Consider the following 14453-nt stretch of genomic DNA (forward strand, 5'->3'; position numbering starts at 1 on the left):
CCTTGATTGATGTAAGAAGGCCCACTCCAGATTGTGGGCAGAAACTTTTTGTTTTCGTTTTTCTTTTTTTCTTTTTCTTATTTCTTTTATTGGATATTTTATTTGTTTACATTTCAAATATCCCCTTTTCGGGTTCCCCCATCTCATCCCCCGTCCTCCTGCTTCTATGTGGATGCTCTCCCTCCCACCTGCCCACTCCCACCTTACCACCCTGGCATTCCCCTATGCTGGGATATCAAGCCTTCACAGAACTTCTCCTCCTATTGATGCCAGACTACATATGCATACTACATGTGCAACTGGAGCCTAGGGTCCCTCCATGTGTATTCTTTGGTTGGTAGTTTAGTCCCTGGGAGCTCTGGGGGGAGGGGGGTCTGGTTGGTTGATATTGTTCTTTCTGCGAGATTGCAAACCCTTTCAGCTCCTTCTGTCTTTTCTCTAAGTCCTCCATTGGGGTCCTGTGCTCAGATGGTTAGCTGCAAGCATCCTCATCTGTATCCGTAAGGCACTGGCAGAGCCTTTCGGGATTCATCCATATCAGGCTCTTGTAAGCAAACACTTCTTTTGGTAGTGGTACAGATGAAAACAGTGTATATCAGAAGGAAGTCTATTCTCTCCTTTTGTTCACTTGGTCTTCCCTGCTGGTCTCTTGGTACTGCTGCTGTTGGTGATTCCTCCGTTGATAACAGAACCAGCTTCTCTGAGGCCTATTACAAGATTAAGAGAGACTTGGGAACTTTACAGTCTCCCGGGTTCCACACTGGAACCCCTGAGGCACTCCACTTATGGACTGAGTGACTCCAGAAAGAGCTCCCTGCTCCAGAAAAAGAGAGCTAGCTATTCTGGGATAACTCCAACTGTTGAAACACACAGCTTCAAGGAGCAAGTAACTACAGGGTTTTCAGTTCTTCATGTATGATGTGGCTGTCATTGCTATTTGAAAACAATAGACTTAATAAAATCTAATATATTTGTTCCCTTTGAACTGTTCCTCTGGAGAACCATGACTTAACTAACACCAATTGTCTTAGTAACTGTTATATTGCTGTGATCAGACACTGCAAGGGAACTTTTATAAAGGAAAGCATATAAATGGGGACTTGTTTAGTTTCAAAGGCTTAGTCCATTACCATCATGGGAGAGAGCATGGATGCATGCAGGCAGGCACAGTGTTAAAGCAGTAGCTGAGAGCTCTATATCCTGGCAAAAGTTAAAGAGAGAAAATGAGAACCCTATGTATTTTTTTAAACCTCAAAGCCCAATCCCAGGGACATACCTCCTCTAACAAGGCCATATCTCTTAATCTTTGTAAACATTTCGAGTGGGGATCAAACATACAGATGTGTGAGCCTATGGGGAGCATTCTTATTCAAATCACCACACCAATACCACTCAAACTTTTTCAGGTAACAGAAAATGAAGGGATGCTGAAAAAATCATTCTATGACACAAGTATCATGTAAAAGTAAAGTATGATCCTAATGTGTGAGGACATAATGTTATAAAAGAAAACTATAGACAGATTTCTCAATAAACAATGGAAAAGGGTTCAATATCCTTTTGAACGAACGAAACTGATTAAAACTATTTTCAAACTGCATCACACCTCAGTTAGCATTTATAGCAACAAGGAAACAAAACAGGCACTAAGGTGTGGGTCACTTGATAGATTGCATAACCTTCATGTAATCCATGGATCACACCCTAACGCCACATAAACTAGATATGCTGGCCTTCCTCTCTAATTGCAGCACTCTGGAGGTGAAGGAAAGAGGGCATTCTCAGGAACATCCGAGGCTATTCTCAGCTATATAGTGAGTCATCAAGACCAGCGTAAATGATACTCTCAAACATAATAAAACACAAATACAAAAGAAAGGTCAACAATGACACGTACCGGTGAGAATATGGAAAAAGAACACCACTTACTCAGTTTCAGTGGGAATGGACATTCACTAGATTTTGAAGTTATTGAAAAATCACTGTGGAAATTTCACACACATAAAAAATGAAAATATCATCTGGTATACTATTCTTCAGTTTATACTCAAAGTTTATACTCTAAGTCCTACTGCATATGAACTTGCTTTTACTATTTAAAAATAGATAACAAATAAAAAAATAGTTTTATTGTGAATAGATAAATCTCCATCAGCCAGTGACTAACCAAAAGATATACTACGTATAGCAATGGACTTTTATCCAGTCATATGGAAAAATATAATAAAAAAACTTGGAGGAAAGTATGTAGAACTTCAAGTTAATGTTACATGGAGTAAACCAGACTCAAAAAGATAAATGCTATATACTTTCCTTTACATGTGAAATCTAGAATTTTATATGTATATTTCAGCAGGCTGGGTAAGTAGTTGTAAAACTGGACACGTGATTATGACAGAACGAAGGAGATCTTAAGATGTTACTGGAGAGAGTGGAGGAACGCACGTCATGCAAACAAGAAAGGATGTTTGGGGAGGGGAAGAAGCGTGGCAACAGTGGGGTAGAGGGAGGGACAGGACAGGATATAGGGATGGGGAAACACATAAGAACAAAGTATTCATGAAAATGCCACAGTGAAGGCCAAGAAGACTCAATTAGGAAGTGAATTCCACCTCCAGATCCCACATAAAAATAGCCAGGATTGATGGTGAGCGTATTGCAATCCAGGTGCTAGAAACAGAGAAACTGCCATCTTTATGAAACTCACTAGTCAACTACTTTACCCTACACGGTGAGTTCCAGGCCAGTACAAGATCTCAAAACAAAACAAATAAAAAAATTCCCACAAATAACAACCAACAAATAGGCAACAGAGCCAAGGCTTTCCTCTGGTATTCTTACATATGTTTACACATACACATGCTCTTACACACATTCACAAACACAACCAAGGGGGGGAAGGAAGGAGCACTAGATGCTCTTCCGTATAACACATATTAAATCACAGCACAAACAATGCAGCTCACAGCCATACATAACAGTTCAGAGGATCTGATGCTCTCTTCTGATCTTCATCAGTTTCAAACACACATGTGGTGCCTACACAATCACATACACAAAATACCCATATACACTGTCCAGTGCAAACTATCCATTCTGGAAACATACATACAAGTACCATTATATAGACTAAACATGCGTGTGTGTGTGTGTGTGTGTGTGTGTGTGTGTGTGTGTGTGTGTGTGCGTGCATGCATGTGTGTGTGTGTGTGTGTGTGTGTGTGTGTATTTAGGAATATCTTTAGGATATATATGAGTATAACCTGCTCAGTTATATATAAGGATGAATAAAAGCAGAGGCTAGAATTTGAAGAAAAGCTAAGTTGGGTATCTTGGAAGGCTTGGTGGAAGGAAAAGCAAGGAAGAAATGTTGTGATTATACTAAAACCTCAAAAACAAAAAAGAAACAAGATAATGAAATCTATTGTTTTTTATATTAACTTTTAAAATAATTTAAAATTTTGTGTTAAAAGTTTGAAAAGAGGGCTCTCTGTTCCTCCTTGTTCCAGAGACAGCTTCATCTTCTTGTGCAGTGCCAGTCTTGTCCCATAGAGAAGATGGTGAAGGTCTGTGTGAACGGATTTGGCCATATTGGGTACCTGGTTACCAGGGCTACTTTCTCTGCATCTGGCAAAGTGGACATTGTTGCCACCTACAACCTCTTCATTGACCTCAACTACATGGTCTACATGTTCCAGTATGACTCTATCCATGGCAAATTCAATGTCACAGTCAAGACTGAGAATGGGAAACTTGTCATCAACGGGAAGCCCATCACCATCATCCAGGAACGAGATCCTGCTAACATCAAATGAGGTGACGCTGGTGCTGAGTATGTCATGGAGTCTCCTGGTATCTTCACCACCATAGAGAAGGCTAGGGCCAACTTGAAGGGTGGGCCAAAAGGGTCATCATCTCTGCCCCTTTGGCCAATGCCCCCATGTTTGTGATGGGTGTGAAACACGAAAAATAGACAACTCACTCAAGATTGTCAGCAATGCATACTGCACCACCAACTGCTTAGCCCCCTGGCCAATGTCATCCAAGACAACTTTGGCATTGTGGAAGGGCTCATGACTACAGTCCATGCCATCAATGCCCCTCAGAAAACTGTGGATGGCCGCTTTGGAAAGCTGTGGTGTGATGGCCATGGGGCACCCCAGAACATCATCCCTACATCCACTGGTGCTGCCAAGTCTGTGGGAAAGTTCATTCCAGAACTAAATGAGAAGCTCACTGGCATAGCCTTCCATTTTCCTACCACTAATGTATCCATTGTAGATCTGACCTGCCACCTGGAGAAACCTGCCAATATGATGACATCAAGAAGGTGGTGAAGCAGGCATCCAAGGGCCCTCTAAAGGGCATCCTGGGCTACACTGAGGACCAGGTTTTCTCCTGCAACTTCATCAGCAACTCCCACTCTTCCACCTTTGTTGCTGGGACTGGCATTGCTTTCAATGACTACTTTGTAAAGCTCATTTCCTGGTATGACAATGAATATGGCTATAGTAACCAGGTGGTTGATGTCATGGCCTACATGGCCTCCAAGGAGTAAGTAACCCTGGACCACCCACCCCAGTCCAGCAAAGATACTGAGAGCAAGAGAAAGGCCTTCAATTGCTGAGGAGTCCCCATCCTAATTCAGCCCCCAAACTGAGCATCTCCCTCACAATTTCCATCCCAGACCCCTATAATAACAGGAGGGGCCAAGGGAGTCCTTCCAACTCTCTTGAATACCATTAATAAAATTTGCTGCACCCCCACCAAAAAAAAAGATTTAACAAGATTTAAGATTTAAAAGATTTAAGATTTCAACAGTGAGAAACATGGAGAGCAAGGGGGTCTGAAAGAATGATATGCATCATTAGTGGGAAGGAACTGCTACTTAAACTCACAGTGGTGCAAGGGATACTACACCTGAGTAGGGAGGCAGGTGTGAAGAACTGTGTATGATCACCAGCATAGAAAAAAAAATCAAGATAAAGTTCTTTCCTAACCAATCATAATAACTAAAATTAAAACTAATAATGACAATAGTGATGAGATGCTGAAGAGAATATTGAATGATGTTAATAAACAAGTGAAGATTCGGGCACTGATAGAAACATGAGATAGAACCTTCAGAAACTGGTCTACCACTCCACTTAGTTAAGCTAATCTGATGTTGTAACCCAGCCACCCTGCTTCTGAATATTAACCCAATGTGGGGGAAATAAGCTCACCAAAAACTTGAATGCCAAAATATAGGTGCCAAAACCTCCAGATTCACACAATCAGTCATAATGTTTCCACCTACATAAGATTCTACTACACTAAGACCATCAAGATGGAAAGATCAGTAGTCAATGGATATTGCAAGAAGAAATATTTGCCTCAAGGAGACCCAGAGATGTTTGAAGAGCAGCCAGACTTTTCCATTACGGATATGCTTATAATCCTAAATCTATGCTGCCAAAGTCTACATTTGGGGCTGTGAGAGAGTGCAGCAGGTACATATACACTGCCACCAGGCTTGACCCCTGAGTTTAGTCCCTGAAATCTACATGGTCCAAGAGCAGAACCAACTCCCACAAATTGACCCATGACCTACATGTGTACCACATAAATACAAATAATAAAAATTGTAAGCTTTACATTAAAAGGGATGAATTTTTCTGTATATAAATTATACCTTAATTTTAAAACTGAAAATCTGTATAATTTTAATGAGTGCTCCTTGTCCTCAGAATCTTTGATATTCTGATTAGTCTCTGTATTCTGCCTTAGAGAACTTTGTACACCTCACCAATAAGAAAGCACATCCACATCTTAGGACGCACAACAGGAAATTTCACAGACCCATCTTGATTGGGTCTTCCAACAAGTACAAGTGTCTAGCCATTTAAGAATATATCACAATCTTTTTTCCCTATTTCCAAAGTAAGAAGAATTAATAAAATTGTATGTCTGACAGAAAAAGGGACAACACTGAAGACAGTTGTGCTAAAGGAAATAAGGCAGAGTCAGAAAGACAAGCTCCATGTTACTTCTCATGTAATCTTAAAATAAATAATATCAGATACCTAAAGTTACTAGGTTTCAGGAAGGTGACCAGTGAAAGAAAAGAGAGATGGCTGTGGTTATGGGAGCAGGCATATCTAGTATTTATATACGTGTATGAAAAACACCATGTATATAATATATGTAAATTAATAAAATGGCTTTGAAATATAAAAAGGTTCAACCTCACTGATTCAGATATACAAATTATTCTAAGATATTACTCAACATATTTGTCATGGGGGACCTTGATTTTCGGCTGGATGCAGAATCAACCAAGAGACAAGCCTATGGGAGCATCTGGGAGGGATGTTTTCAGTAGGCTATCTGGACTTTAAAGGCCCATACGACCCATAGATAGCGACTTAAAGTGGCTTTTCCAATCTAAGGAGGTCAGTGATGGTTTGAGTCAGAAATATTTCCCATGGACTGAGGAGGCCCTGGAACCTCTACTAGGTAGAAACCTGATGAAGGACATCACTGTAACATGATTTGAGAGTTCAGAGCCTAATCCCACATCCTGTTGTTTCTCTGCTTCCTGTGTGCAAATGGGAAATGTGATTGCCCTGCTTCCTGCTCCTGAGGCCAGCTGTCCTTGTCATTGTGACCTATCTCCATCTGGAGTCATAAGTCAAATTAACCCTTTCCTCCTAAAGAAGGTTTACTCGGCACATTTTAGCACAGCAATAGAAAAAGGATTAATAGAAGACCCTACTGAATAACCTTCTGCCAATTTGCCTGTTTGCTTTAACAAATCACTGGTGAATTTATTTACATTGTCTAGGAGTTCCTATACCTGTTACAGCCGTTGAAGCTACTGCATTGATCTCAAGCATCAACCTCTGCCTCGGTGGGTGTTCTGATATGGACTGTAGTCTAGTGGCTCTCCAGGGATCTTCAAGGTTTCCATTGACAGACTGGGACTGTTGAAACACCCGGTGTTAGAAACTGAGTGGCTACTGATTCTCCCCATCTCCCCTGAAAAATTAGCAACTACTGGACACTGCAGACCCCACTGGACAAGTCAATTTAATAATAAACTTTCATACCATCTACAAACCTGTTCCTCTAGAGAACTCTCATAAATGCAATCATTAAAAACTTAAATTAAAAAGATTTCTTTTAATTAAATTACATGAACTTCATGTTTTAAGACACACATGAAGGGGCTGGGATTTAGCTCAGTGGTAGAGCGCTACCTAGGAAGAAGAAGGCCCTGGGTTCGGTCCCCAGCCCAAAAAAAAAAAAAGAACCAAAAAAAAAAAAAAAAAAGATACATGAAGCTCCATGTAAGGGATTCAAAACTATTCCTATGCGTGAACACAAAACATACTGAAATTGCCAGGGAATTCAGTTAAGAATAACAGTCACAATTTTTTTTGAGTCACCAAACAAAATCTATTTGTAATGGAAAAATATATGACAAGATAAGTAAGGAACCCTGGAGGATTCACTGTACCAAGCAAGCATGAATACTCTGAGAGTTTGCTTTCACTTGCATTTCCAGAGTGCGGTTCATGGCCTTCTCACAGTCAGGCCTGCTTTTATAAATGAGAAATCTGCAATCCCACCATAGCTTTCCAGAAAATTGTGGCAAAATGTATCTGCTAAGTGAGCCTTAATAACCTCAGCTTTACCTAAAGAACAATGACCCTTAGAAACATTTCCCAACCCTGAGCTGCTGAGGTTATAAAAGTTTCCCCTCCCCAAGTGTCACAAGTCCTCACAATACATCCCCTGAGGCACTAACAGTAGTAGTTCAAAAGCATTCAATTATAATAATCATAATTTTATTTCTTTCATAAAACTAGCTTCTTCTGATTTGATATAACAAAACCAGGCAAGTAGCACAGTTTATTTTTGTTTTGTGTTTTTTTTTTAAGTTTGCAACTGGGTAGCTCTAAGCACGCAATTGCTCCTCTCTTGACACTGTGGAGTACACATCCATCCTCAGAAAGCATTTTAAAGGTGTACTTCAGACTTAGGGAATGTGGTCCCTGGGAGTTGCCTCCCAGTGGAATGCATAATTCATGCAGAAACACTAAAGGCAAGGCCTACCCAGAGAGCTGGTGTTCGTACTTAAAAACAGCTCCCCTCAGGACTCTCAGTGGAAAGTTATGTTTTTAAATTTTAGGTTTGAATTTGGGAGGCCTCTGGGAACCTGTGTGGTAAGGAGGAACAGCTTACAGTCCCCAGTCTCCTTCCTCTAATATGCCTGAGATGAAAGCAAATGATTTGGTTTCAGGGAATGCAGGATCTTCTAGCCATCCTGATGTGCAATGCTGACTTAAGTTGCAACATCCTGTTCATTCGTCCCATGAATTCTCTTTATTCTGCAATTCGGGCAACTGGAAAAATTCCCTTCTATAGTCCTGCTTTGTCAACTCTGTTTTTCTCTAATAAGTCAACACATGTACAGCAGAGGACTCCCAGGTCTGTTTCAGTCAGAGAAGATGGACCTAACCGTCAAGAGACTGGAGGGCCCAGGAAGTTTAGAGGTCTGGTGGGGTGAGTGACATGGGGACATCCTTGTTGAGATGGGGGGGGAGTGTGGGGTGGGGGTAGGAGGTATGGGATGTGGAACTCTGGGATGGGGGACCAGGAGGGGAATAAAATCTGCAGTGTAAAACTAAATAAATAAGTTAAGAAAGGAAGGAAGGAACTAAGGAAGGAAGGAAGGAAGGAAGGAAGGAAGGAAGGAAGGAAGGAAGGAAGGAAGGAAAGAAGGAAGGAAGGACACCCAGCTGACTGTCCTTTTGCTCTGTCTCAGTGTGCCCACATTCTGGGCATTGTGCAAAGACCATTGGAAAAGTATATCTCAGGAAGGGTTCCCTGACCTTTGTACAAGTAAACACTAAACAGATTATTTCCTGCTATCTACTCCTTTTGGGTGTATTTGCTTCTTTTTGTTCTAGAGATTTCAGATGTGTTGTTAAGTTGCTAGTGTAGGACTTCCCTAATTTCTTTATGAAGGTACTCAGTGTTATGAATTTTTTACTTAGCACTACTTTCATTGTGTCCCATAAGTTTGGGTATGCCAGTAAGTTTTTCATTTCTTTATTTGTTCCCTGACCAAGTTGTCCTTAGGTAGAGAGCTAGTCAGTTTCCACTGGTGTGTGGGCTCTCTGCTGTTTTTGTTCTTATTGAAGACCAGGCTTTGTTCATGGTGATCTACTAGAATTCAATCTTTTTGTATCTGTTGAGGCTTGTTTTGTGTCCGAATATATGGTCAGTTTTGGAGAAGGTATCATGAGGTACTGAAAAGAAGGTATATTCTTTTGTTTTAGGGTCAAATATTATGCAGATATCTGTTAAATCCATTTGGCTCATAACTTCTGTTGGCTTCACTGTGACTAAGTTTAGTTTCTCTTTCGATGACCTCTCCATTGGTGAGAGTAGAGTGTTGAAGTCTCCCACCATGATTGTATGGGCTTCAGTTTGTGTTTTCAGCTTTACTGAAGTTTCTTTTACAAATGTCGATACCCTTGCATTTGAGGTATAGATGCTCAGAATTAAGATTTCATCTTGGTAGATTTTTCTATTGATGTTTAGGAAAAAGTATCCTTCCCCATCTTTTTTGTTTGTTTTTGGTTGAAAGTCAATTTTATTGAATATTAGAATGACTATTCATTTGTTTCTTAGGACCAACTGATTGGAATACTTTTTTCCAACCCTTTACTCTGAGGTAGTGTTTATATTTGTTGCTAGGATGTGGTTTTTGTATTTAGCAAAATGATGGATCCTGTTTAAGTTTCCAGTCTGTTAGCCTTTGTCTTTTTATTGGGAAACTGAGTCCATTGATGTTGAGAGATATTAATGGCCAATGATCATTAGTTACTGTTATTTTGTTTGATAGAGGTGGTATTATGTGTGTGAGAGAGATCCTCTTCTTTTAGGTTTGTTGTTAGGTGATTAATTTGTTGTGTTTTCTTGGGTGTAGTTTCCCTCCTTATGTTGGAGTTTTCCTTCTAGTACCTTTTGAAGGATTGCATTAGAAGAAAGATATTGTTTATATTTGGATTTGTCATGGAATATCTTAGTTTCTCCATCTATGGTGATTGAGAATTTGGCTGGTATGTAGTCTGAGCTGAAATCTGTGATCTGTTAGGGTCTGTAAGATATCTGTTCAGAATCTTCTGGCTTTCAGAGTCCTGAGAAGTCAGTTGCAATTCTGATAGGTGCACCTTTACATGTTATGTGACATTTTTCCCTTGCAGCTTTTAATGTACTTTCTTTGTTCTGTACATTTAATGTTTTGATTATGGGGTGGTTGGAGAATTTTCTCTTTCGTTCCAGTTGATTTGGCATCCTGTAGGCTTTTTATATATCTATGGTCATCGCCTTTATGAGGTTAAGGAAGTTTTCTTCTATGATTTTGTTGAAGATGTTTTCTGATGCTTTGAGCTGGGATTCTTCACCCTCTTCTATTCTTAGGTTTGGTCTTTTCATTGTGACCCAGATTTCCTAGATATTTTGGGTTAGTAACCGTTTGCACTTGGCATTCTCTTTGATGAATCTATCAGTATCTTCTATGGCAGCTACTATGCCATAGATTCTCTCTTCCGTCCATTGTATTCTGTTGGCAATGCTTACATTTATAGTTCCTGTTCTTTTGGCTAAGTTTTTCATCTCCAGGGTTGCTTCCATTTGTGATTTCTCCTTTGTTTCTATTTCTGGTTTTTGGTCCAAACCTGTAACAGACCATTTTGTTCACTTCCTTCAATGCTTTCATTGTATTTTTTTTTTTTATATTTCTTTAGGGAATTCATTTGTTTAATCTTTTAGGGCTTCTACCTGTTCACCTTCTTTTTCTTGTATTCCTTTACAGTAATCATTTATAACCTCATTAAAGTCCTCTATTATCATCATGAAATGAGAGCTAAGATCAGAATCTTGATCTTCAGGAGTGTTAGGGTATCCAGGCTTGCCGGGGTAGTAGAGCTGGATTCTGGCCTGGTTGTTTCTGTTGGGTGAAGGCCTCCTTAGAGGCAGGTGTTCTGGGTTAAAGCAGGCCTCCTGGGAGACAGGCAAGTATGTGGGGTGGGGGAGAGTGGCCTCACTGGTCTGCCAATGGTGCAGGTAGAGGTGCAAACCAGAAGAGTGATGGGGCTCAGGCAGGGCAGAACCGATTCCAGGTCTTCTGGGCTCTGTGGGGGTCCCAGCTGGCCTAGGAACTGGGGCGGGATCTCACCTCTGCTTCTGGTTAGAGTAGACCTCCTGGAAGACGGGCAGGGCTGTGGAGACAAAGAGATGACAGACCAAGCTGCCAGGGGTGCAGGTGGAGGTGTATGAAAAGGCACGGCAAGAAAAAAGAAGATTATTTTGTAACGATTAAAATCCTGCAGAGTTAAGAATCAAACATAAAAGTTGAATATAAATTTAGCAAAACAGTTGGAAAGCGAGTTCGTTAGTTTATATCACATTCTTGTCCTTGAATCGTTTTGGAGAACACAGATATTACCTCAGCACTTAAGAGTTAACAAATAATGGAGGTTACTTGTTAAGCAAAAAAAACCTACTAACCGTGTGTAAAAGTTTAAGAAGAGCACGCTTTGAGTCTGATCTGAGGTTGCATCCATCTGAGATATTTGAGGATAACAGCTTAGGGAATTGCCCCTATAACTTCAGATATGGAAACTAATCCTATGAAAATTAACAAAGATACTTGTGTAACTTTCAACAAATAGTACCTTCTACCATTGCTTAGTCTTAAGGGTTAAGTTTACATCACAACAGACCTCCTGTGAGCTTCACATCTGTGAGAGCTAAAACTTGACTCGAGTCTAACTATGGTGATTTAGTGATAATAAACGTCACTAAGAAAACACCTTATAGTTCTGCAATAACCTCAGCAAGAAATCCATTTCTTTTCCTCATAAAATCATGCTTTTGTTATTTAGACTCTCAAAGCCTTGAAGATGTAATACAATGAATAGACATTTTCTCATGGAAAATAATGTGGTACAAAGATTCCATACTGTTAAACCAAAAAAGGCAAAACATTGTCTATGTCGCTGATGTAAGTGATTTTTGTTATCAGGTCTAACTACTTCCTAGGATGATGGATCCCAAGCATCCCAACGATTCTGTTTCCCCAAACTGTATTTCAATACATGTGCATGCATGAACGCATGTTTGTCCTCATGTAGACATGTGTACATTTTACCTCTGATCTTCTGGAAGCTTTTATCAGTTTTCTACTTACAGTATGTAATTTGATATGCCATTTAACCTCAAATATGTTTTGTTTTCAATTGTTGTTATCTGAATCTTGTTGGCTTAAAGGTGTCTATAGGATCAGGTCCTTGCAGCTCTGTATGTAGGAAATCCGGTACTATCTTACTCTTGGCTAGGATATGTGTTACTTAGTGCCTGACCCCAAGTTATGACTTCCCTTCATATCAGCATTCCTATGTCTTTATAACATGTTAGACCTTTGTCTGAAGATTAGCTTTTTCCTCCTTTCATCTCCCAAACTCCATACACTTAACATCTTGTGATCCATACAGTTTTATTGTTCTTTAGATCAAACTGAAATATCCTGCATAGCCTCTCTTACAATCACACATTTGCACTTGTTTCCTCTCTGAATATATAAAGAAAAGTGTCCTTCTTGGTTTCTTGTGCCCCTCAGTGGCACCATCACACTGAAGTGTTCCTGTTGCAGATCCTCTCTCTGTTTTACCTTCTACCAAGGTTTTGAGCTAATATTAAAATTTAAAATATTTATTTCCATAAAGAATCCAACTTGCCTTCAAAAATAATTATGATAATTATATGTGGTTGTCATTTGATTTGACAGAAAGCATTCTTTCAAATAGCCTGTTTTCAGTGTTTAGAAATAAATTTCTTTTAAAAGCAAAAACAACATATTTTCTTGTATTCTCCTAATGTAGTTAAAATTTGACCAACCCTTGTCACAGCACACGCAGAGACACAGAAATGCTTAATTTTTCTATCAAATTAAATTCCAAAGAAATATTCCCGAACTGTTAGCTTGAAAGTACAATTAGTATTTGGTCAGTATGCTTCCAGTTGTTTTGAAGATAATAAACTCCCTTTCCCTTCTATGATAGTATATTATATTATGAAAATATCATGTATGGTAATAAATGGAGAAAATTTAGCCTGAAAAACAAAATCTTTCTAGGCTACTGTTGTGAATCAACAATGTTAAGGTACTGAACCCAGTTCACTATTATTTCATAAATAATAAATTTACATAAGGGAAGTTTTATCCAATGCACTGTATTTTTATGACTGATTTTTAATACCCAGACACTAGTTAGAAATTTTTTCATAAAAGGAGTCAGTATTTCAAAATAAAATATGTTCAAGACACCACTATGAATACAACATATGCTAGAGGAGATATACACTAAAATATAGATTATTGCAATTATAGATTAAACAGCTATAATTCACTAACTTAAACAAAGGTGCCTCTGTGGTGTCCCTTTGAGATTCCCAGATAAATGTAATGTGCTGTTTCAACGAAAAGCATGTATAATTTCAAAAATAAAGCTGCATAGGCATCTATACAAGCTTTGAAACTACTCCTACAAAGCTGTCTGTCCAGATATAAATTGAAAGAATCCATTATTAAAAGAAGGATCAAAACAGGCTGCAATTATGCCCAGCTAATCCCTTCAAAACAGTGTGGTATTTCTTCACCAAAGTAATTATTTGCACAGGAGAGAAAATAACAACCATATAGACCAAATTAAAACTTTACCCTCAGATGCTACCTTAATTGTTATGCAGATTTCATTCTGTGCATTCAGTGGCAAGCAAGATGATAACATGAGATTATTCCTCTCCAATAAAAGTATTTTGGCATTGTTTATTGTCCCTAATAGTTGAAAATGGTCGTATCATTTTGTGCACACCCTCCTTTATACTGTTGTGTACATTTGAGCATCCGCCAAGAATGTCTTTAAATACCCGTGTGCTAAAAGGGTGAGCAAATACATTGAGACTCCTCTGGATTTCTGCAGGCTGTACCTGGATGTGTGTGCAAACACACATCAAATGACCACTGCAGTATACAAACTGCTTGTTTAGGCTTTTAAAAAATATGACAATCACAGATATAAATGTCATGCTGGGATTTAGTTACCTACGGTGGCAAGTTCTTAAAATGGAAAATGTATTATGTTGAAATGTTCCAAATGCAAGACTGAAAGACAAAAAAAAAAAAATCAACATTTTATTTCCCACATAAATGCAAGCAATTTAGTTCTTTCCCCCAAATACAAACAGATTCAATCAGTTAGAAAGTAGTCGATCCATTTTGCATGGGAATGGCTTGTTAGAGAAAGAAAGAAAGAAAGAAAGAAAGAAAGAAAGAAAGAAAGAAAGAAAGAAAGAAAGGTCCTGCGTTTTATTTAGCTCTGATTGGACAGAGCACA

At 39.1% G+C, this 14453-nt stretch overlaps 1 protein-coding gene across 1 annotated transcript; it reads left to right on the forward strand.

Moving 5' to 3' along the window:
• The first annotated feature begins 3557 nt into the window (after positions 1–3557).
• LOC116900179 (glyceraldehyde-3-phosphate dehydrogenase-like) lies at positions 3558–4558 on the forward strand. Its single transcript, XM_032901934.1, has 2 exons — positions 3558–3755; positions 4343–4558. Exons 1-2 carry the CDS (start codon positions 3558–3560, stop codon positions 4556–4558), a joined length of 414 nt encoding a protein of 137 aa, XP_032757825.1.
• The last annotated feature ends 9895 nt before the right edge of the window (positions 4559–14453 follow it).

Source organism: Rattus rattus, chromosome 5, assembly GCF_011064425.1.
Source record: "Rattus rattus isolate New Zealand chromosome 5, Rrattus_CSIRO_v1, whole genome shotgun sequence".
Classification (NCBI taxonomy): Eukaryota; Metazoa; Chordata; class Mammalia; order Rodentia; family Muridae; genus Rattus; species Rattus rattus.

Excerpts from the sequence above, each read along its gene's own strand:
- LOC116900179 (XM_032901934.1), top strand. The coding sequence starts at position 3,558 with ATGGTGAAGGTCTGTGTGAACGGATTTGGCCATATTGGGTACCTGGTT. Across the intron at positions 3,756-4,342 it reads AGACTGAGAATGGGAAACTT|GCATCCAAGGGCCCTCTAAA; the intron begins GTCATCAACGGG and ends GTGGTGAAGCAG.